The following is a 24,728-nucleotide window of genomic DNA, read 5'->3' as shown; positions in this document are numbered from 1 at the left end:
ATGTAGAAAGCTGTATTGCTGAGAATTTAAGTGATTGAGCTGGATTTTTTAGGACCACCTCATGAGTTTGGCCATATCCTTAATGTCGGTATAAAAATATTGTTTATAGTTCAATTTTATAAAGAACTATAATCTGAGTTTCCATAATTTATAAGGCCATAAAATTAAAACTAACAAAGATAAACGTCTATAATTTAATATGTTGTGATGAATTTCTGTTTTTAATCCAATGGAAGATGAAATATCAATACAATGAAACAAAATTCCATTTAGAGCAAATATGATTTTACTTTGAAAATTCAAACAGGATATAATCAGGGCTAACCCGGTTAGCTTTTTCCTACCTCAGAATCCTACTTGCTAACAGACCCTCGGTGATTATAATGCACATTTTTGGTTAATTATCCGCTTAAGAGCGATACAGTTGTTACCGGTTTAAGTGTTTTCCCTTTTTCCCCGCGTGGAGGTCGGGTTTTTAGCGTCCTTCTCGCTGAAAAGTCGATGTTGGGGCGATGCTAACCGGTTAGCCCGGGGTTTCCGCCTCAGCTCGCCCCGGAGGCTGTTCTCTTGTTCCGCGCATTCTTCGACCTGCTACCCGCTAAAACAGCCTCATCCACACCACAGCTGATCTCTAACGCTTAATCATCTTCAAATTTAATATATTAGGAAATTAAATACTCTCCAAAATGAGGACTTGAGGCGTGTTTCTAGTTTAGCGGTCGGTTTTCCTCCATCTCTGCCTCTTTTGTTTTGACAAAGGGAGGAAGAGGAGCCGAATTTCTTATTTTATTTATTCATTTTTTCACTGTGCCCCACTTCAGGCGGGGAGCCGGCTTTACTGCTCCTCTCCTGTAGCGTTTGACCTCCATGGCTCCGCACAAGCAGAGCTCCTCGGGTGGAGGCCACCACCATGTGGGTTTCGGTTCTGGAGGAAAGACCAACGGGTTGTACCAGCCGCCCTCCGCTGCAGCCAAGAAGCCCAGCATGCAGGAGATCCAGGCCGACCATGAGCTCTTCCTGCAGGCCTTTGAGAGTGAGTTCCTGCTGTCACCGACCTGCAGACACACAGACACTCATCTCAGGCTTATTGCTAAGTTTAGAGAAGGTTTCACAGCCTCCATCTGCTGCTGCTGTCAGCTGGATCTTCAACTTCCTCTCATCCCAACTGTTCAATCTTTTATTAAGCTTTTATTAAGCTTCAGGTTCAGCAGTGGAATAAAGACATTTTAGTCAATTTAGATCATTTAGATTCACAGGTTTCAATCTGAAATTATTTATACACAACTTTAGGATTTAAGAAGAACCCAATGAATGGTTTGACCAACCCAGCTGCCGTAGTTTTGCCACAACAAAAAGCAAAATAAAACATAAGAGCAATTAATTTCAGCTGTTATATACATTTTAGACACAAACATTGATTTATTTTTTTAAACATTTCCTTTAGGAAAGTGCCAGTTTGTGTATAAATGTTCAAACAATATTGCATTTAAAACCTGGTGATGTTTGTGTTTAAAAATATGGTTAAATATCTTATCTTGCTTTCTGTTGTGGCAGAACTACGGTAGCTGGGTTGGTCAAACCTGTATTGCGTTCTTCTTAAATCTTCAATTTGATTTTTAAATACAGATTATGATCTTGCAATCTATTGTTTTTCTTTTTGTTTTTTTGTAAAAGTGCAAGGAATTTCAGCTCTGACCCAGACTAATAGAGTCGAAATGAAATGATATTTTTTAATTTGCTTTCTGTTGTGGCAGAACTACGGCAGCTGGGTTGGTCAAATCCTTTATTAGGTTCTTAAATCATCAAACTGAATTTTAAATACAGATTATGATCTTGCAAATCAATGTTATTCAAGAAATTTCAGGTGTGATCAGGACTAATAGAGATGAATTGAATTAATCTTAAATTATATCATATTTTTTGAAAATGATCTGGAAATTTTTATTTGTAAATAAAGGAGAAATTGGGATTTTAATTATTCTGTCATTCAGGCCACAATATTTAGGTCAAGTTTAAATCCACGGTACAAAAACGGGTCAAATTAAAATCCAACAGATTATTTTAAAAATCTGAACCCATTTCTTTAGACGTAGGTTGTGAAAACTTTTTATTTTCAAGATTGAAAGTCTTTTTTATATATATCAATATTAAAAATTTAACCCTCCTTAGATTTGCAATTCTACATTAAAAAAAAAAAAGAATAAAGATTAAATTGGTCAACATGTAAATGAAGCCAGACTAATTTTACCTGCATAAATACAAGAAGGTAAAAGATTTTTTGGATGCCAGAATATCACTTTAAGTTCATTATTTAAGTTTATTTTTTTATTTTTACCAATAAGTTAATTGCAAAATTACAAAGCAATATTAAATATATCGGCAATGTTAATATTAAACTGAATATTAATCTGTAGATAAACGGGATTAAATGAATTTGAATTGTTGCAGCATCACATTAAATATCTTCTGCGGTCAAAACATTTGCAACGTTTCATTTTGTTGGCGTCTGAAATCCAAAATCGGCTCTTAGATTGTTTAATATCAGCCTGGCCTCCTTCAGGCGGCATCTGTTTGGTACTTTGAGAAGAGAAACTGGTTACAGTGACTCCAGTATAGATCCAGTTTGAGTCAAACCAGACCAGTAGCGTCCAGAGTGATGGTTGGATTCAGATCCAGCTGCAGGTTCTGGCCTCATTATGATGATAAAGTATCTATTCCAACCAGTGAAAGTGGCTCCAGCTCTATAACCTGCAAAACCTGATCTATAAAAGAGAGAACGTTTCTTATAATGAGCAGATTTGAGAAGTTGATTCATAAAATTGAGATTAAACACGATCAGCTAATGAAGAGTTTATACTAGAATAAGATCATTAGATATTATGCATCTGAAATAAGATGATTGTTTTGTCTTATTTTTAATGTAAATCATCTTCTTTCATCATCCAACTGTCTTATTTTCCTGCTCAAATCAGGGAAAATACAATAAATATTTTAGAAAAAAATGGACTAAAGATGAAACTTCTGCGGTGTCGCATCTGGATGATTTTAAAAGGTTACCGTTGAACCTCGACTCAAATCAAAGAATCTGTTATCTTGGTATGAGGATCATGTCAGAGAGTCAAGAAAAACGTTCCTAACTCATCTCCATCTTTTAAATAGCCCACATCTGACCAGTTAAAGTAATCTAGCTAAGGTGGTTTTAAAGCGCCAAGCAGGAGGATTTCAGATGATTTAAATTGGATGAATTTCTACCTCCTGTTTGGCCAGTTTGAGTGTTTTTTAGAGTGAAATCCTGGTTTCCTGCCTCGTCTTCAGAGTTTATCCACAGGTTGTTTGCTCGCTCAGCTTACGATTAAAGTTTTTTCATTTTTTTTGCTTTAAACCTTCCTCTCGTTATCTCTACTCCTCGTTTGAACCGTACCTTCCTGCCTGTGCTGGACTATTATTAGATTACTCAGAAACAACCTTGAAGCTCTCATCATCTTAAAGGGATTGACCTTATTTATACGTCTAGAAAATGAATACTAATTAAAATACTGTTGAAATAAATGTAAAGCTGTTGAAATAGTTTTTAAATAAATATGATTACAGTCTCCCTTTAATAAAAACCACTCTGAGTTTGCGATTGTTTCCCTCTATTATGACATTTAGAGGAAACCTCAGCAATAACTGCTGCTACTGTGGCTGTTGACAGACGGGGCGAACAATCAGATGTTTCCAAAGAAGCATTTCAGTCTCTATCAGAGAGACGAAGCAGAGTCAGGAGAACGTCGGCTGTCATCAGACGGTGAAGTGTTTGTGTCGGAGCCGCTGGCAGAGCGGAGAGCGACACAACGCAGCAGAAACACGGAGCTGGAGGAGATGATTTTAGGGCTTAAACGCCACCGGATTGCTCCTTTAGTTTAACCTTAAAATATGCATTTGTTTTTAAGACCTAATGTGTTTTTATTCATATTGGGGCTGAAACAATCAGATTATTTGTGATTAATTATTAAAATAATCAACCAATTTAGTAATTGATTAATGGTTAACTGGAGTATAGAGACTGTAAAACGTGCCTTTAGCTGACAGAGCGACCCGATTAGAGAAGTAATTATACTATAATTCTTAAAATAAATGAGTAAATATTTTGTATCAGATCAAAAACCGTTTGTTTGCGGCTATTCAGGCGAAGGGAACTTGGTGAATTTATTTAACAGTCGCCTTATGGGAAGAGGATACAACAAACGATCTAATTAGTGAGGGTGTAAACCATCATGGCGATTCGATTCAGTTTCGATTTCCTGACCCAACGATTCGATTATTTTCGATCCTCAAGAATACACCACGATACGATTCGAGTAATTGGTTCGTTTTGTTTCAAATTTGAAATAAATCAATGAAAGCTGTAAAAGTGTTATGCATTTTTTTGAGAAACTACAGCAAATAACAGAAGTAGAAAAGTTGTACTCCACCTATTCCTATTAAAACCTCATTCACTGAAAAATAATAATTCCCCTGCGTTATAGATTCTGAAAGGCCTTGCATAAAAAAATACTGCAGAAAATCAGTGCAATGAGTGCAACGCTATACCTCGGCTCCAGACGTCCCCCCCCTCCACAGACGCTCCGCTGCTCCTCTCCCAAATTGTAGCTGACCGCAGACAGGAGGCCGGCTTGGTTTGTTTTTATGACCGAAATTGCGGAAAACAACTCGTGAAGTTTGACCCGCTAGAAGAGCGAGGTGCGCGAGAACGCTGGGACCATTTTTCCACCTGGATCTCCGCTCTTTTTGGCCCTCATGTCCCTCCGTCGTCGGACTAAACTCTCCCCCACTTCCTCGCCGCCTCGGCCGTATCTAGACCCACAGTGTGTAGCTCAGACCACGCTTCAATATTGAGCATAAATCAAAAATGTCTGCATCAAGCTCACTGCAACACACTGCTGTAAGAGTATAACCAGGAAGCAAGGTAGGAGGGCAAAATAGGTTTAGCGCCACCGCAGCACGGGAGGGAGAATTACGCCCAGGAGCAAATGGATAAAAATAGACCAGAGGGAAAAAAAAAAAACATAAATCGATACTCGATACGTGTCGATGCATCGGATCGTCGGCTTTTGGATCGATGCATCGATACAAAACCGTTATTTACACCCCTACTAATTAGTCTAATTAGGGCTTACAGAGGCAGGAAACAACAGGTTCATCACACTGCTAAGCAGAATCATCTCTGGAAATCGTGCGGCGTGGTAAGGAATCTAGGATTTTTATGAACGTCTGAAATTCCCTGATAATGGAGGCTGACTGTAAGGAGATGAGGCAGTCTGCTCATGCGCCCTTTATCTGACATCCGCGCCAGAACTGAACCGTGCCGAGCCCTACGGATGAAATAGTACCACGTTGACATGGTTCCGTTGTGTCTGGCACGGTCCAGTCAGTTCTGCGTATCATTTACACTTAACAGTTATCTCGTTTCCGTGCTCGGACCGTTCTCAGCACGGTTTCAAAAGGGTCGTGGAAATGGCGCTACATCCGATTACATTAGTTAGTACAAATAATGATCCAGACTTTTCCTGTCAGTTTAGTCCTTCAGTCTGAATAGAAATAATCCATTTATGTTCCATAAGGTGTCTGTAAGATGGCTTCTCTAATCACAATCAGGTGTAACAATGCCTATTTTTATCAGTATTATTTTGCCTTTCTTCTGTTTTTTCCTCTGGTCCTAAACTGCTGAAATGTTTCTGCTGTATAAATGTTTATGTATTCATTTTAGCCGCAGCTAAGATGTCTTTCATTCTTTGATTTTAATCTAATTTCTGATGGCTTTAATTTTCAGAGTTGAAAACATCAGTTTTTGTTTTGTTTTTTTCCTGCAGAGCCGACGCAAATCTACAGGTTTCTCCGCACTAGAAACCTGATCGCTGTGAGTTTTTCCTCCTCCTCCTCCTCTTCCTCTCAAACAGCAACGTAACGGTAGATAATAACCCCCCTCCTCTCTTCATTTCTCTCCAGCCTATTTTCCTGCACAGGACGCTGACTTACATGTCGCACAGAAACTCCAGGAGTAACGCCAGAAGGTAAGATCTCTGCAGATCTGCGGGTTGAAACTTGCAGGTTAAAAAACTGGATTCCCCGTTTTCTTAGAAAGCAGGTCAACGGTTATCGTGAGTGAAAGCAGACCGACGCGGCGGCTGTGTGGCGAGGTAGATCGGTTAAGAGGAGCGTTTTTCAGTTGAGGCTGCTTTGCATACGGAGGCAGAAGCTGCAGGAAGGAGTGAAGATGGAGCTGATACACGTGGGGCTGGCTGTGGTTGGGGGCGGGGGGGTGAGAGGCTGCAGATGGCAGAGCTCAGCGATGTTTGGGTTCAGAGGATGACTGGTTTAAAGTGTGTGGATGACATCAGTGGAGTTTAGTTTAGAGAGTAAACTGTTGGAATGAGTGACGTGAAATGTGTTCGGTTTGTTGGAGCAGAAGATGTTAAAAGGATCAAGTATTCAGCGGTTCTTTGATTTCCCTCTGGAGGTTTCTGAGTTTCATTCATAACCCAAATCTGGGATTCAGACCTGCTAAAACAACCAGAACAATCTTCCAGGAAGGAGCGACAGTGAGGAGCAGCTTCACGGTTTTTATCACCTGCAGGTCGCAGCAGCCTGCCGGTAATTTCTCCACTGCTCTCCTGCTGAAGTCCGGCCCTCAAGCGGTCCGACTCGAAATCCTGACGTTTGCTGAGTCTGAATTTAGTAGCTGCGTCTCCTGAAGGCCAGGTTTGTTGGCCGATTACGTCATAGCGTGGCGCTGAGGCCTGTTTGGATCGGAAGACTCCTCGTTAAGCGGACGAAAAATGCAGCCTTCTTTTTGCACGTTTTGAAGGACGGTTCCGCTGTATCTTCCATAGCCTTAGGTTTCCCATGATCCCTTGGTAGTCTAAGCAAGCTGGCTGCTCTGTGCACCTGCATACCCCTTACAAATGGATCCCCCCCCCCGTCCCTCAGCAAGGTCTAGAACAGGGGTCACCAACGCGGTGCCTGTGGGCACCAAGGGGCCCTCAAGGACAACATGGGGGGCCCTCAGCATCTTTTGAAAACAACAATTCACCAGCGGACTAAATCTGAAATGTTATTTTTTACTGAAGCTCTTATTATGAAGCATTTTATCAGATCAATAAATTAGAACATTTGAGGATTTATATGGATCTCATAATGAGAATATCTAAAAGCAAATTAAAAATGAAAAGAAACAACAGAAATATGTTTATTATCTATGAAGTTCAGGTGAACGCCGACTCTTCCAGTTCATAGGTCAGTATTGGTAGCCCGTCCTATGAATCAGTAGCCATAAAGTAGCCCTCAGCCTTAAAAAAGTTGGTGACCCCTGATCTAGGAGCACAAGATCTATATCCAGCCATTCAGCAAAGATATTGCTACATGGCTGTAGATCTTCTTTTGGCATTTTACCAATTAGATGAACCCTTTAATGATAGATTACCTACTGGAAAAAAAGGTAACAAATTAATAAGCCTCGTTAACAATTTTATTTATGTCTATAAACTAATAAATGTAAGTGGCAGTATCAGCATTAATGCCTATAAGGTTATGTTGGACAAAAAATAATAATTCTCACTCTGAGTGTTTTTCTTGAATTTCTTATTTTGTTTGTTTTTGTTATTTTTCTTAATATTTTTAGAAAGTTGCAAAGGTAATAAGGTCTTTTCCTGGATTCTAATTAAGCTACATGCTTGAAATTTAGATTTTCAAATGATTTCCCTGAGTGCGCTTTAAAAGTTTCAGCATCTCTGCAGAGATTTACATTATCTGCAGAGAATTAAATAATAATAATAATAATAAAGAGGCAAGTTGGTTATTTAAAGGACAGCAAGGATTAATCAATGGATCATTATTTATACCTAAAACTAATACGTTCTAATCTACTAATAGGTGTTTCTGTGTGTGGACCAATAGAAACGAGTCTGCTCTCTGAGGACGTTAGAAAAGGCATTTCTATTGGTCCTCGCACCGACCTGTTAGAGGGGAACCATTCCACAATAACTGAAATTATAAAAAAAAAAAAAAAAGCTAAAAAAAAAACCCCAAAGAACTGTAAAAGCATAAGTTGATATTTCTTAGAAAGCTTACAAATTGCTCCTGAAACCTTATTATTGATTGAGAATTTCTTAAAAGTTCAATGTTTTTACTATAATTTTCTTTACATTTTTGGTTTCATTAATTCTGGAACAAATTTCTCTCCATAGCTTAATGACATTTTGTTTAGCGCCGGTGCTCGGTGTCCGATTGTTTGTGCATCAAGTCCTGAACAGTTTAAAGCTTCTTTCTGTTTCACAGGAAAACCTCCAAAGTCGACAATCTGTTGTTCAAAGTGGAAAAGATGAGAGGAGAACAGGAGACTGTCAGGTAAACTCTGCTGCTCTTTCCTTTTTATTAGTGATCTGAAAATCTGGACAGATTATCATCAGATTATCATTATTATTTTTGCTGTTATTGCTGCTAATCAGTGTTAATCCTACTCTCAAGTTTATAAATTTCCTAATGTTTAGACATCATGATGAAAAGCAGCTGCATCACAATCATCGTCACATGAGCAAACAAAAGATCCCTCCTCCTTTAACAAAACAACTAAAGCTCCTGTCACACCTTGACGATTTAGACCAGCGTATACCGGACGAACAAAAAATCTGCTGAAAACGCTGCCGTACGTTGGATAAGTTATGGGTACGTTTTGTTTAAACATGGTGAAGCACCCAAAAACACGCCGGCACACATCGACATACAGAAAGTAGGTCAAGCTAGGTTAATACCAGGATCATCCCGCTGTATGCCAGCGTATGCTCATACATGGGACATCAGTTCCAGGTCAGTTATCTGATGGTTGACAGACGTTCAGTATCAGTTCCTCATAAGTCGTGGCGTCTAGCTTATCCTAAACCTCTGACTAACTTCTGCGTAACTTATCCAGAGCTTCTCTCCAACGTATCTGACGTGTTCCAGACGAGCGCTGAACGTGTTTCTAACTTCCAGCTACTGTATAATGACGTATTGGCAGCGTTTTGGTATAAAGGGGGTTCACAGGAGGAAACCGTCAGTTCTCCTCCAGACTTCATCCCCATCATAGGGTGAGCCAGTAGGGGAGTGATGGATCCTCCCTGCGTTCACGCCCACCACCAACACACTTCCTAGCAGACATGACGCTCAATCTGCTGCCAACAAAAACCTGCTTTCTTTCTTTTTATATATATTAATTTTTTTGTGTGGCGGGCGGTAAACAGCAGCTAGGTTAATACTGTTTTATGCAGACCTCCAGGCGCATCACTGCCCCTTTTCTATTCAGTTTATTTCTATAGCTCCAATTCCCATCATGTCATCTCAGGTCACTTTCCAGTTCACCAGATCATCCAGTCAGATTGAGTCAAAGTTTTCTATCTAAGGAAAACCAGCTGATTGCATCGACTCATTGACTCTTCAGCAATCCCTCACACTAAGCATGCTTGTAGCGACAGTGGAGAGGAAAAACTCCCTTTGAACAGGAAGAAACCTCCAGCAGAACCAGGCTCAGTGTGAGCGGCCATCTGCTGAGGCCCACTGGGGTTCAAGGAGACAGAAGCAGACATAGAAAAAGAAGCATAGATACAAAAGGCAACTGTCAACCAGCTCCACAGGCGGCCCCGTCCAGGAAACACACAGCCAGGCAGACGAGCTCCGAGCCAGCTCCCATGTCAGAGGATGAAGAGAGCACATCCAGTTAGTCACAGTCAGAAAAACAGGACTACACTGGAAAACAGGCCAAGCTCCAACATCTAGAAACAAAGGTGTTGATGGCAGCAGCACAGCTGATATTTCTCTCCAGGATGGAGTCACAGCCAAACAGGAACAGACCAGATGAAGCTACTATGAGAAAAAGCAGAGAGAGCAGAAGGTTAGAGATTGAACTAACAGATTCTGCAGAATGGGAGAATAGAGATAGAATGAAGCAGAATGATGAAAAAGGGGTCCCTATGTCCTCCAGCAGTGTAAGGCTATAGCAGCAGAACTACAGAGATAGCTCAGGATAACCTGAGCCACTCTAACTAGAAGCTTTATCAAAAAGGAAAGTTTTAAGCCTAGCCTTAAAAGTAGACAGGGTGTCTGCCTCACGGACTAAAACTGGTAGTTGGTTCCACAGGAGAGGAGCCTGATAACTAAAAGATCAGGCAGCAATGCCCATGAAATGATGCACACACTGTGTGCTTTAGACATAAGTTTTGGACTCGTTATGAATACTTTAAATATTCGCCCAAAATCTGAAAAAATGCATAGAAGGTTCAGCATATGCCAGCATTTAGGAGTTTCTGGGACGTCAGGCAAACGCTGGATGAATCGGCATGGTGTGACAGGGTCTACCGTTGGTTGAGAATGTTGACCCAGTTTGACTGATATAAATCATGCATCCGTGCTTAAAATGAGTTTGAGCAGCTAAATAAGATGATCTACCAATAAATCCATTATTTTAACACACTAAATACTATCATTAGATATTATATGCATTTTAAATGAGATGTGGGATTTCTTTTAATACTTTAAATGTGAATAATCTACTTGGTCGGTGTCTTAAAACCCTGCTTATATCAGGTGAAAATGCATTTTTTCTTCTTTTAAGAAAAATTGACTGTTTGAATTCGTGCAGTTTGAGGCCTCATTGTTTTTTCCCTCTGCAGCCTGGCCTCTAACCTGCAGCTCACCTTTACTGGATTCTTCCATAAAGCTGGTGAGTCGGTCCCGTCGGGCGTTTCTCTGCGGATGACGTGATGCGCCATCTTCCTGTTTACCAGTGTTGCTTATAAAAGGTTTGGTTCTGTTTCTTCAGGAAAACCGTCTCAGGATAGCGAGAACGAGCAGACGTCCGTTTCTCTGGAGGTCCTGCTGGTTAAAGTGTGCCACAAGAAGAGGAAGGTTGGTGTCCGGGTTCGGGACCATTCTTATAGTTCCTGCTCCAGGTGTAGCTCAGGTTTCCTCTGTTATGGTTTTATTTGCAGGATGTCAGCTGTCCGGTGAAACAGGTCCCAACGGGGAAGAAGCAGGTCCCTCTGAACCCAGACCCGAGCGCCGGAGTTCAGGTCAAAGCGGGCTCCCTCCCCACCCTGCTGGTCCCCAGCAGCGAGTTCGAACCCAGCAACTCCCACATGGTCAAGTCCTACTCTCTGCTCTTCAGAGTATCGAGGCCCGGATGCTCCAGAGGACAGATGAACGGGCTGAGCAACGGGGAGAACCACCACAGCAGAGGCAAGCTGATAGGACACACACCTTTGGATGTTTTTCAGTAGTTTTCTTTTCAGTCCAGTTAATCATGAACATTTAGAGGAAATATATTTAGGGTTTAATTTTCAATTCAGTTTATTTCTATAGCTCCAATTCAAATCATGTCATCTCAAGGAACTTTCCAGTTCACTAGATCATCCAGTCAGATTGATTCAAAGTTTTCTATCTAAGGAAAACCAGCTGATTGCATCGACTCATTGACTCTTCAGCAATCCCTCACACTAAGCATGCTTGTAGCGACAGTGGAGGGGAAAAACTCCCTTTTAACAGGAAGAAACCTCCAGCAGAACCAGGCTCAGTGTGAGCGGCCATCTGCTGAGGCCCACTGGGGTTCAAGGAGACAGAAGCAGACATAGAAAAAGAAGCATAGATACAAAAGGCAACTGTCAACCAGCTCCACAGGCGGCCCCGTCCAGGAAACACACAGCCAGGCAGACGAGCTCCGAGCCAGCTCCCATGTCAGAGGATGAAGAGAGCACATCCAGTTAGTCACAGTCAGAGAAACAGGACTACACTGGAAAACAGGCCAAGCTCCAACATCTAGAAACAAAGGTGTTGATGGCAGCAGCACAGCTGATATTTCTCTCCAGGATGGAGTCACAGCCAAACAGGAACAGACCAGATGAAGCTACTATGAGGAAAAGCAGAGAGAGCAGAACGTTAGAGATTGAACTAACAGATTCTGCAGAGTGGGAGAATAGAGATAGAATGAAGCAGAATGATGAAAAAGGGGTCTTTGTCCTCCAGCAGTCTAAGCCTATAGCAGCATAACTATAGAGATAGCTCAGGATAACCCGAGCCACTCTAACTAGAAGCTTTATCAAAAAGGAAAGTTTTAAGCCTAGCCTTAAAAGTAGACAGGGTGTCTGCCTCACGGACTAAAACTGGTAGTTGGTTCCACAGGAGAGGAGCCTGATAACTAAAAGATCTGCCTCCCATTCTACTTTTAGAAATTCTAGGAACCACTAGTAAACCTGCAGATTGAGAGCGAAGTGCTCTGTTAGGAACATCAGGAACAATCAGATCTCTGATATGATTTTAAATCCAGCTGAGCAGGTGAATCAGAGCTGAAGTCGGAGCTTCAGAAATGTTTGGGTTTTTTCTCCACATTTGGACGTGATGAACAAGTTTGTTTTTGTTTGTGATTCAGATTTTTCAGAAGAGTCCGTCAACAGGAAGAGGAGGAGCTCCTCTCTCAGGGAGGAGGGAGAAACCATGTTTGTGGCTCAGATGACGGTCTTTGATAAAAACAGGTGAGAGCGAGTGCCTGTGAAGCAGGACCGCGGCGCTGCGGTCGCAGAGGCCAGAGGTGAAGATGTGGCCTCGGTGTTTGTCTGCAGGCGTCTGCAGCTGCTGGACGGGGAGTACGAGGTGTCCATGCAGGAGATGGAGGAGTGTCCTGTGGGGAAGAAGAGGGCCACCTGGGAGACCATTGTGGATGGGAAGGTAGGAGATTTATCTTTTTATACTTTATGATTTACCACATAAAACCTGCATTTTAAACAAGAAGAATTAATTTAAAAGTGTTTATTATCTTTATGTGAAACACGTCAAGAGTCAAAGCTTGGAGACGTAACAAACCGGCACTCTACTGAGAGATTCTAAGCTTGCTTTGGCTCCAGTTTGTCTTTAATCCATAAATGATTTGGAGGGTTTGAACTTAAATTAAAAACAATCAAATTTCTCTTGACGTGTTAGGGTTTTTTTTACACCCACAAAAGTATAGCATTACATTTATATCTGGGTTCCTGCGGGTCCTTAAAAAGTCTTAAAAGGCATTGAATTCTTCAAAATAAAACTAAGGCCTTAATTGGTATTAAAATGTCTTAAATCAGTTTTTCGTTGGTCTTAATTTTTAAAACATCATAAATAGGATTATTATTATTAGGATTTATTTTTGTAATCTAAATAAAACGTTAAAATTGATCATTTTTTTTTTTTTTATATAAAAAATAAAAGAACTGCTCACCATTATTGATTCCGTCCCGATAGCGGAACCAATAAAGCGTTGTTGCTGCCGGGACATTTGGGAGATGCACCATTAACTTTTTGTCTAGAAAATCTGAGCAAGTGTAAATGTAACTAAAATTGTCTCCAGCCAAGAGTTTTCTCCATGGCTAAAACCAGGGAACATCCATGAGGCTCAGTGGATTTAGTGCAAGAAGTCATTCAAGCTCAGAACGATGGGAATTAAGGCAGTGGAGTCGCACATGCGAAGCACGAAACACAAAGCGTCAAAATGGAGTTAGAGAGAAGCAGCCGGTATTTCTCAGTTTAGTTCCACCCTTGTCTCTGCAACGCCTCCACTTATCACCAAATCAAACATACTAAGAAAACCATACAAAGAAAAATAGCTGCTAAAAAGACTTGGCACTGGTTATGTTGGGGCTTTAAAACTGATTAGGTTTGTTCCCTGCTAAAACAAAGTTTGTGAATTCAGTTAAATAATTGTTCAAATATATCTGTCATTTGTGTGTTTTTAGCTTTCTTCCTGTATGGGAAGCTTTTCAACATTTGAAACATCAGTGCAGTGGTTTATGTTAAAATAAACCTTTGGGTTAAGTTGTCGCAAGCAGGTTTTTCTTGTGTTTCTTGTAAATTTGGTCTTAAATTTTTATTTCAAGTGGCATTAAAAGGTCTTGATTTTAAGTTGCCTCATGCTGATGAACCCTGAAAGGAGCAAAACGTGCAGAAATTAATGCTTAATTTTATACATATGTAAAAAATCCCAATCAGCATCCACATATGTGCCGTTTCTGTCCGAATGTTTTCGTTTTTGTAACATGGATAACTAGGATCACACAAAATAGTTTGGTATGAACTATGTTTGTTCTCTACCTCTAAACTCAGCATCATCCAGGCCTGCGATAAGATGTTGATGAGATGCATTCTTGGAAGCTGTTGTGACTGGATTTGATGAAACCTTTAAGCCTTTCGGTATAAAATAAATACATGGAGTGAGATGAGAAATCTGCTTCCTGGTTTGTTGAAGTACCAATAGTTTGCATCCAATCATTTAAGTAAACTGTTTAGATTTTGGGAATATACCGTAAATTCTCTAATATTGGCCTGTATTCCAATAGCGGCCGGGACTCTAACATTGGCCGGTCTCGCTGTCAGAGGAGGTAAATAATGGCCGGTCTCTAATACAGGCCGGGGCTATAAACGTTTTTTCTGGGCATACCTCAACATTATACTTGTGGTAGTAACATACAAGTACCACAGCCCTGCGCAGCTGGACGACAGGCCCTGACTGCTGCCCGTCTGCGCGAGGAAGAGAACAGACACGCAGCACAACATGAGGAGGAGCGCGAGTGATGAGGAGATTAAAGGGAGAGATGAAGAGGAGGAGGAAACTGAGGAGGAGGATTAAACAGAATTGGAGGATTTTTTTTTTTTTTTTTTTTTACTTCAAACCAAGCGAGACACGGTAACTGTACTTTTTCAATAAATGAACCTAGTGTTTTATAGGTTCAAATAGACACAAAATCTCATTTTTATTCATTCCACTGGTAGTCTGTTTTGCTCAAATAGCAATAGAGGCCTGTCTCTAATACTGGCCTCTATCCAATAAAGGCCTGGACCGCGATGCACTTGAGTGAAATAAAGGCCCGGGCCTATATTAGAGAATTTACGGTATAAAAAGTATTCTGCTCTAATTTGTAGTTGCAGATCTGTCATTACTATATTTTATACTATATTTGATTTCCCGATCAGGAATCGTGAGGTCAGGAGAAAACCAAACATGTTTGTTGGCAAACCGCTCAGGATTCTTCTTTTTTTTTTTCTTCCTCTCAGATGTAAAGCCCATAGCATGGCGGGGGTGCAATGAGTGAAATCTTTCTGTCAAACTGACAGACCGTAGCAGCCACGTTAGCTCAGCCATGTCTTTGTCCAAATACGTCGTCTCCTTTTCTTTTTAGGGCTTTCAGCACAAAATTGCCCAAATATCCAAGGCAGCGCGTTTCACTCTAGTGAGCTTCATATTCCTCTTCTGCTCCTTTGGCTTCCAGATAGACGAGTCCGAGTAGCGCCATCTCACTGCGGAGCTGAGTCCCACCTGGTTTTTAGACGTACAGTGTGAGCAGGTAGATCGCATCAGAGCGTCGGGTCGCAGCGTGAGAACAAACATCGTGAACTGAGAACTTTTAAACCTCGTTTCGTCGTACAGTTTGAGCTGTAGCTGCATGTATGTAACGGTGTATTCCCGACTTAATGTTCTATAAAACGTCTGATTGTGACGTTTCCTATTATCTGAGTCTCTTTGGCCCCAAAATCAGATATCGCTCATTGGGGGGAAAAATTAAATAAAATCTAGATAAGTCATTTTTTCTTAAAATAAGTGCATTTGTTCTTGGATTGAGGTGAAAAAGAAGACATTTTGCCAATGGAACAAGATAATTTACACTTAAAATAAGAAAACACAACTGCATAGTCTTATTTCAAGTGCATTTTATCTAATTACATTATTTTAAGAGTAAAAATACTCATTTCATTGGCAAACTATTTCATTTACCTGCTCAAATTAAGGGTAAATACTCTTAATTTAAGACATTTTTACTCATTTCTCGATCGTTGTTTTCAGTGCTGCCTCTCTCCGTCTCTGCAGCGTTTGCCTCCATTCGAGAGTTTCTCTCAGGGTCCGACGCTGCAGTTCACCCTGCGTTGGACCACAGATTCCTCTGATTGCTCCACGGCTCCTGTGGCCAAACCTTTGGCCACCCGCAACTCTGATGCCAACCAGGACACCCGACCGAGCACACAGAGAGCCACACACACCCAGGGTGAGGAAACCTGGTGCCGCCTTCATTAATCTGACCCGTCTGAGGGGGAACGGCGAGGATGATGATGATGTTTGTCCACTTCCCTCCAGCTGTGAAGGAATCCATGAGCACTGACGTTCCAACCAGGAGAGAGCCCATCTCAGCGGAGCCCCGGCAGAAGCTACGGATCGTCTATCATGTCAGAGGGTCTCCCACATCAGACGCCGTCTCTCTGAACCGACTCAAACCTAACGGCCTGTTTTCTTTCTTCTAGTTCCGGTACAGCAACAACAAACATCAGACGGAGGCCAGAGACGACCTCCACTGCCCCTGGTGCACGCTGAACTGCAGGAAGCTCTACAGCCTGCTGAAGCACCTCAAGCTGTCGCACTCCCGCTTCATCTTCAACTACGCGGTGAGAAAAATGGAGACACGAGGTGCCTCTTTCTGGTCTGAACTTTAAACCGCCGCAATCCCCTCGTTTTCAGGCCGATTCTTCGCCTTGAATCATCTGCAGGGCAGAGTTCCTGAAAACTGTTGAGGAAGTTTCATGATCGTTAGACATCTGACGGAAGTTCCAGTCCAATACAGATACAATTTCAGCAAAAAAAACTGATATCAGACTCTGATAAAAACACAACGCTTCTGTTTTGTAACGAACTGTTTAATAAACGGGTCAGTTGTTTTTGGCTCCAATATCACAGGAACGAACCTTGACTCTGTTTGATTCCTGCTGATCTGGTCAAAATCAGGCTCAGTCAGTTTACAGAGTTGCAAAATTTGCATCTGTTCAGACTTAAAAACGTTACGGTTACAGTTTAAACTAGGGCTGCAACAACGAATCGATAAAATCGATAAAAATCGACTTTTAAAAGCGTTGGCAACGAATTTCATCATCGATTAGTTGTGTCGCGCGATTATTGCGTCATCCGCCGCGCCGTCATCACTGCCTCTTGACTGAAAGAGGAAGAAAAAAAATATGGCAGAGCGAGTCAGCGCCGCAGGTGCAGTGTTGCCAACTCAGCGACTTTTCAGACCCCTCCAGCGACTATTTTTCAAAAAAGCGACTAGCGACAAATCTGGCGACTTTTTACGGTGTCACTGGCGGCTTTTAGAGACTCTTACGTGAAAGCATGTATCATTCCTACTCTGCCGTGGGGCGCCTCCCCCATCCCAACCCCGTTTTCCCACAGGAGTCCCTCTCAGCGCTGCAGTCAGAGCCTCAGCGTCGAGACTGCAAATGAAGCGCGCATGCGCCAGGATTGACGGCGCAAATTGATCACAATAATTAAAATAGCCGGCGCTTTGTAAAGCGAAAAAAGTGATAACATGCAACTTTTGTAAAAACAAATTAACATGGCACGGAACCACCATGTTTGTTTGGTTTTAAAGTGGGGAAACGTAACGTTAGTTTCTCAGGTAGCTCATCTGATGCTTTCCTTACCGTGTTAGTAGGTTACAGACAGTGATAAGGTTGGCTACTTATTTTACTTTTAATTTCATTTGAATTAGCTTAAGCAGCGTTTATATTTACTTTATAAATAAATGAACTTGCAAATTATGAGGGCAGGGCTTTTAAAGTTTAAATCTTCTGGCAAAGATAAAGTAAAGAAGATCCTGCAATTTATGGAAGTAAAGCAGAATAAAATCCAGCAAGATCAGTAATATGTCAATTAATTATATGCCACATTCCCATGTAAATATCTGTCTTTGGAGGATGTGTTTTTTAGCACCCCTAGTTCTCTCATTTTTATTCCAAATACAATTTATAATTTGAATCACAGGGCTATTTTTATCTATATGGTTCAGTATTTTCTCAAGTAGCAACTTTAACTGCTATACTTTCCTGTCTTAAAAGGCAGAACTCTTCTAGTCTAAAAAAACCTCATTTGTTGAAATGGGGGGGCCTATTGTTTGAGCCCCTTAGGGGCTTTTAAAAACAAAAATGTCTTTTTTTGCACTTTATGAAACAAAGTAGCCTATATTTTGTGGATGTACAGCTACATTTTTCATGTAAGTTTGCGTAGTTTTAACACAAACATTTATTTTTCATATTGCACCAGTACAGTTAATGAGCAACCTGTACTTGTGTGCTTGTTTGTTCTGTCTAAAATGTTTATTTTGGAATAAAGAGGTTAATATAAAAATAATTTTTTGTCCGATTCATCGATTAATCGAAAAAATAATCGTCCGATTCATCGATTTTTAAAATAATCGTTAGTTGCAGCCCTAGTTTAAACTAAGGCGATATGAAGTAAATCTAATATATTTGGGCCTTATCGCGATACACGATATTTTACAGCAGCTAAAAGATAAGAAAAAAAAAGTCACACAAATGTGGACCTTAGAAAGATGTATAAGAATAACATAATAATGAAGAGCTAAAAAATTAATAAAATACTGCACTGTAAAGTGTTTAAACAATATAAAACTGTTCACCTGGAGAATAAAAAAACAATATATGGACATTTTTCCAGTAATGAATATTTGAAAATAGCAGCAACATCAGAGATGTGCAGAATGACAGCAGCAGGTTATTTAACTGACTAAAGGTAGAAACTGGTTGAGGTTGTTGGGAACAGTGGTGGTTCTAGAGTCGTCCAGCTGCTGGGAGGAAGGATCTGTGATAACGCTCCCTGGTGCCTTTAAGGGGCAGCAGTCTGTCACTGAAGGAGCTCGGGTGGGAGACATTATCCAACAGAGATGTTTATTTAGTTAAGCCGGTTCGTACACTGTGCGATTTTCGCAGATCTATGCTGCGTGCTCCCGTTCTCCCTGAGTCCAGACTTTCCTGTGGTTTTCTCAAGAACATACGTGACGAGGAAACGAGTCCGTATTCGCGTTCTAGTGAATTGAGAAATGGCCAAGTTTCCCTAAAGAAGGCTTCTCCGCCCACTTGCTTCCTCAGGAACATCCTGTTTGGGTTCTGGTAGAAAAAGCAGCCATGTTGGTTCAGTAAAGGCGCGATATTTGTGTCCCGACTGCCTGGGCGTTTGTATCTCCGGGAAAAGCTCGGCGAGTGACGCGTTTCCGTGTCTCTGCTGCTTCCAGCCTGCACCTAAAGGAGCGAATATCGAGGTCTCCATCAACGATTGCTACGACGGCTCCTACGCAGGAAACCCGCAGGACATCCACAACCAGCCCGGCTTCGCCTTCAGCAGGAACGGACCCGTCAAGAGGACCGCCGTCACCAGACTCCTGGTCTGCAGGTAACCACCGCCGCCCCCCCCAGCCTTAGGATTCCCATCCTGCTGGGACCGGGCTCACCTGCCGCCTCTCCACCACGCAGACCCAAGAGAACCGAACCCAGCCTGTCAGAGTTCCTGGAGCTGGAGGACAGCGACCGGGAGCAGAACCAGAGGACGTTCACCAGCGGACACAACCGGCTCTACTTCCACAGCGACAGCTGCATGCCCATGAGGCCCCAGGAGATGGAGGAGGACAGCGAGGACGAGAGGGACCCCGATTGGCTGAAGGAGAAGACGGTGAAGGTGGGTCAGAACCCGCTCATCCGGCTCATTTTCTTCAGGCGTCTAAACTTTCTGCTTCTTTCCTGAGAAGGGAGAAAGAAGCGATGTTTTTATCCCGGCTCTTCAGCTGTTTTCTCTGCTCCTGTGAACTGTTGGGTTTGTCTTTACTGTTTTCTAACGTTTCCAGATTGGCGTGACCAGAATCACGCCAGATCCAGCCCCGGCGACGCTCACCTTTCTGCTGCTGGTCTGTTAACGTCCCGTTAACCCCTGGATCCCACCGGTTCCACCCGCCGCGGGTTCATTCAGGAACCCTGCAGGCACATTGGGGGGGGGCGTTGCTAAGAATCAGAGATCAGAAGGCGGGAAATTTAAACGTGTAATCGGGCCGCTAAAGCCGGTGGAGTCCAGGGGTCACAGCCGGTTCAGATGTGACCCAACCTGGGTTCAGTTGCTTCTTTATTAACTTGGATCTCATCAACTTCATTTAAACTCCAGTTTAGAGGAAGTTTGGTTGTTTTAAGTAAAAAGATTGTTTGATTGACGCCAAACAGCCAATCAGAGGCGAGTCTGACCGATCTTTCACCCATCAGAACCAAATAGAAGCTTTACGGCAGTAAAATGAACCTCTGCTTTCAATCTGAACCCGATGTGTCGCCTGACTTCTCTGCTCCTCCCCGCAGCAAATCGAGGAGTTCACCGACGTCAACGAGGGCGAGAAGGAGATCATGAAGCTGTGGAACCTTCACGTCATGAAGCACGGGTGAGAGCGGTGCTGCTGTTCGGTCCGACTCAGATGAGACTGTTTGATAGAGAAGATTTGGTGGAAACTAGATTAAAGCTGAGAATCCATCATTTTCAGGTTAGCTCCTCCCAGCCAGTAGGTGGCGCCATCAGCTGCTGCTGGGCAGGGATGAAAATACTAAACGGAACTGATATCTGGGAAGGTCTAAGCTCCGCCTTTCGCTCTTCAACTACTGTTCCTATTGGTGCTCAATCCTTTCATGCTGACGTTGGCATGGTAACAGTTTCTGAACCTATTAACCTCTCAAAATCCATCCAATCGCTGCAACTGACATCGTAGACATCGTTAGAAAGCTTTGATTCTATTCTATTTACACAGCGAGTACCGAAGCAGCATGTAAAAAATGTAAACATGACAAAACAGCCACATACCTTTGAAGGCGTCCAGAAGCCGGTTTATAAATCCAATCTTCAGTTGTTTATACTCTATTCATCCACAGATTAAAAATAATCCAGATTATTCATAATAAAAACATTCAATGACGAGAAAATCCCCTCATAACGTTCGGTTTTTGACGTCAAAAGTTGGATGGTCATAGCTAATGCTTAGCATCTTGCTAAGAAGACTTACTTCCTTGTCTGTTAGCCCACCATGTTTGATATGGTTCTTTACGTCGTCTTCTTGCCTATAAGACAAAAATGTCTTCTTTGTCTGACTCCATTTGAGTCGGGGACAGCCAAGGAAGTCTTAAAAGCGCTCCCAGCCAATGACTCACAGAGTAGAGCGATATTACGCCTCATAGAGTCCTGCTGTTATTGGTTAATGCTACGTTTAGACGGCAAGCAGCAAAAGCAGCTAGTTTCCATGCTAAGTCAATGGCTGAAGAGCATCAAGTCGCAGCAAAAGGTGCTGCAGCGCATTTTGATCTTCTAAGCATCTGAGACGCTTCAGAAGCAGCAGCTGCTTGAGAAATTGAACTTTTGCTGCTGGATGCGCCGCATCAACCAATCAGAGAAGCTGATCTGGGAGCTGGCAGGGAGTCAGACGCAGCACTGCTGATGCAGAGCGCTATGATCGCTCCTCTGAAACAGTTTATTAACGTCTAAATTAACTTGTAGAAACCTGCCGGCAGAATATGTTGGCTTTTATTATTCTGCTGCCAGCAGTTTGGATTATGTACATGAAAAACGCCTTCCAGCCCCAAACAGTAGGGGAAAACCCCCAAGAGGCGAGCGGGCCTGAGGCAGCTGCTGCTGGGGATTCCCAGTGACAGCGCAGCGGCTCCCACAGAGAAATAATCTTTGAAGGCAGGAATGGTAATCTGGATGAACGTAGCGTAAGACCAGATGGGCTGTTTGGCTTAGTAGCGAATGAAATAAGGCACACACAGACATCCTCATAAAATGGCCACAAAAACACATCAACGACCAAAAATATGAAACTTGGATGTTAAGGAGTCTTTTGGGTTGATTTAGAACACAATTCTGGCCCAATATTAAAAATAACCCTAAAAAATACAACTTGCCTAATAATTCTGCACACAGATTAAATGTGCTCATTATCAGGCGATATTGTCCCAAAAATCCTCTTAGAATCTGTGTTTTTTTCCGTTATCTTCTGCAGGCCAGTTAGTTCTACGTCAGCCTGAACACCTAAATTCGGCCAATCATATATCAACGGTCATCTGTCAATCAAATGTTTTCGGTCGTAGCATCTTGATTCATATGTCGCAGCTAATATCCGCAACGGTAGAAATGTGAATCCTTTCCTTTCCCATTGAGTTGCGTCCCAGTGTTCACGGGGATGGACGTCTGTGTCTTCAGCAGGCGTAGAGCTAACAGAACTGGCAGCGTTGCGAGGCAAGGGCTCAAACACGTACGGCTGGAAGCCTTCTACACCAAACCAAGCTTCTGCCGCCCTGGCGTCCTCTTCCACAACATCTTCATCCCCGCTTTCCTCCTCTAAATAAAAAATGGATGACGGAGGAGACTCATCCACGACCTCCGACACTAAACTCTCCTCCTCTTGCATGTTTCCTCTGTCCATAGCGTTCCTTGACAGCGTCGTTTCTAAGTCACCAATTTAGTGCTACTTGGTCCCAATGGAATTTCCCATTGGGAACCTGCTAGCACTAAGTTGCTAACTGGTTAGCAAGATGCTTCCAACAAACCGGCTACAACGAAACTTGCTTACGAACCTTCCGCCACAACAATCCCGCCCCTTTTATAAACGACCAATCACAATATTTTATTCACTCCTGTAAAGTCGTGAAACCACTCGGGAGAATTCTGAAATGCAACGTTTGGAACGGCCGCTTTTAGACTTTAGAGGTGTCTAAAAATGTCTTTAAATTAATATTTAATCGTTTTTAGGAGAAACGAATGAAATGAGCTCATCCTTTCCTCTTTTTCCTTCCAGTTTTATCGCCGACAACCAGATGAAAGAGGCCTGCCTGCTGTTCGCGAAGCACAACGCCGCCGCCATCGTGGAGCGAAACCTGTGCCGCAACTTCCTGCTGCACCTCATCAGCATGCACGACTTCAACCTGATAAACACCAGGACCATCAACGACGCCATGGCCTGGATCCACGACCTCCAGAACCAGTCAGCCAAGAGGGACAACGGCCAGGAGGAAGAGGAGGAGGAAGAGGAGGAGGACTGGGAGACGGCTGTGGAGTCTCAGCCGGATCCGGATCCCGAAGCTGCAGAGTTTAAACTCTGCGTCGAAGAGAACCAAAACAAGCTGGACGAGCAGTAAGAGGAGGAGGAGGAGGAGGCGCCATGCAGCAGAACCATGAACTGGAGCCAGAGACGGGAAGCTCCCAGTCTGCTCACACTTTGAACGCCTGTTTTTTTTTTTTTCTTTTCTCTATGATCCGTTGACGAGGCTTCAGGAAATTTTCAGGAATTTTATTTTGGATGTTTTTAAGGGTTTTAACTCTGAGGTGCTAAACTTTTCCAGGAGTGAAAAACAACCGCAGCCTGTTTGTTCTTCCACTAACGACCAAACTTGAATCAGAGTCGATGAAATGAATCCGATTTCACGGTTTTTATTTTCAGCCCGCGCTTCAGGGATCAGAGCTGGAGGAAGAGGAGCAGCTCTCAGGCGCCGTGATGTCACCGCCGACTCCTCCTCCAGGGAAAAAAAAAACTCAGCTTTAAAAATGTCAATAAATTCTTTTATTTGCTTTTTTTTTATTTTTTTTTTGCAAAGCGAAGCCCTGATGGATCAGCTTAGGACGCGCCGTTAAAGTCCCGCCGTTTGGTTCTGGGTCGTGGTCAAACATATCCCGGTCCAAACTGGAACGTTCCGGTTCTTTTTGACCTCAAAAAAAAAGGAAAAAATGAGCTGAACCTGAAGAAAAAGCAGCTTCCTGGTTTTTATCACTGGTGCTAAAACGAGTTTCACTCCTCAGAGGCGACTGTCCCACAGCGCCACCTACTGCCAGCACTCCCAACATTCTCTAAGCCCTGAACTGCCTGCAGCTCCCTGCTGTCTGATCAAGGTGCTCCATCGTCTCTGGACGTTTGTACATAAAGCCGTAGGTGGGAACTATTTAGCTTTTTCCTTCCTTCCATGAAGCGTCGTGTTTGGTTTTAGCCTCCCGGACAAAAGGAGATTCACTCTCTGCTTGCTCCCCCCCCATTGTCTCTAACTTTATTTTTTTTTTTTTTTAAGACTGCTGCAGCCAGAACCTCCTCCGCCTTTAGACAGTCTGGACGCTGATGCTGCCTTAACACTTTAACCGACCCGGCAGAAGCGGCGTTAAAAAAAAACGACGCCGACCTGGAAAAGCTCCACTGATGCCTCCCGAGTTTCCGCTTTAATCCAGACTGACTGTTGTTTTTGTTTTTTAGCTTTTGACTGGATCGTTTTGTTTTTGTTTCTTCACAACACCAGCAGCGTTTTGCACAAGACGGGAGGAGCCATGTCAAATAATAATAATTATAATAAAAATTAAAAAACTGGTCTAAAATATTGCTGTAAAAAAAAAAAAAAACAGAAAAAACGGCTTGATGATATAAACTGTGGAATCATGGTTTTCTAATAAAGTAAAAATGTGAAGAAGATTGTCCTGTTTTGGTTTTTAAATTGTTTTTTTTCCACAATGGTTCCTTCACTTCCAACAAATACATATTAACCTTTATTGTTGTAGCTCTACTTCACCACTAGATGGCAGAGCAGAGGGAAGATTGGCAGCACAAATTAACATATTTAGAAATTTAAACTTTAAAATGTTGGGTTCACCCGATAGAAAAGGCTAAAACGGGCTCATATTTAGGGTCAACGCCGCCGCCATGATTACTTCTTTCATTTTAAACTTAGACTTTACTGTCTTTTTTTTTAGACTGAGCATATTAAAAAAGAAATTTCATTAATTACAGCTCTCAAGACATTTTCATATTTAAAGTACAGCAGTGATAGAAATAAGACTATCATTTAAAGTTTCAAACATTCAGCGCTTT

At 42.3% G+C, this 24,728-nt stretch overlaps 1 protein-coding gene across 1 annotated transcript; it reads left to right on the top strand.

The window, feature by feature from the left end:
* Window positions 1-302: 302 nt before the first annotated feature.
* On the top strand, window positions 303-24,296 carry LOC119796889 (polycomb protein suz12-B-like). The gene is made up of 16 exons (XM_038305660.1): window positions 303-1,033; window positions 5,853-5,899; window positions 5,989-6,053; window positions 8,317-8,385; window positions 10,683-10,732; window positions 10,832-10,917; window positions 11,001-11,247; window positions 12,434-12,536; window positions 12,624-12,729; window positions 15,893-16,067; window positions 16,157-16,245; window positions 16,321-16,461; window positions 19,098-19,255; window positions 19,336-19,537; window positions 20,200-20,279; window positions 22,680-24,296. Exons 1-16 carry the CDS (start codon window positions 868-870, stop codon window positions 23,017-23,019), a joined length of 2,124 nt encoding a protein of 707 aa, XP_038161588.1. The 5' UTR covers window positions 303-867; the 3' UTR covers window positions 23,020-24,296.
* The last annotated feature ends 432 nt before the right edge of the window (window positions 24,297-24,728 follow it).

Source organism: Cyprinodon tularosa, unplaced genomic scaffold (assembly GCF_016077235.1).
Source record: "Cyprinodon tularosa strain WSP-4 unplaced genomic scaffold, ASM1607723v1 ctg560, whole genome shotgun sequence".
Classification (NCBI taxonomy): domain Eukaryota; kingdom Metazoa; phylum Chordata; class Actinopteri; order Cyprinodontiformes; family Cyprinodontidae; genus Cyprinodon; species Cyprinodon tularosa.
The sequence above is the reverse complement of the archived record's forward strand: the minus strand, read 5'-3'. Positions and strand labels throughout refer to the sequence as shown.

Coding starts and splice junctions, on each gene's coding strand:
- LOC119796889 (XM_038305660.1), top strand. CDS start 868: ATGGCTCCGCACAAGCAGAGCTCCTCGGGTGGAGGCCACCACCATGTG. Junction 10,733..10,831: donor TGGATTCTTCCATAAAGCTG/GTGAGTCGGTCC, acceptor CTGTTTCTTCAG/GAAAACCGTCTCAGGATAGC. Junction 16,068..16,156: donor GAGAGCCACACACACCCAGG/GTGAGGAAACCT, acceptor ACTTCCCTCCAG/CTGTGAAGGAATCCATGAGC.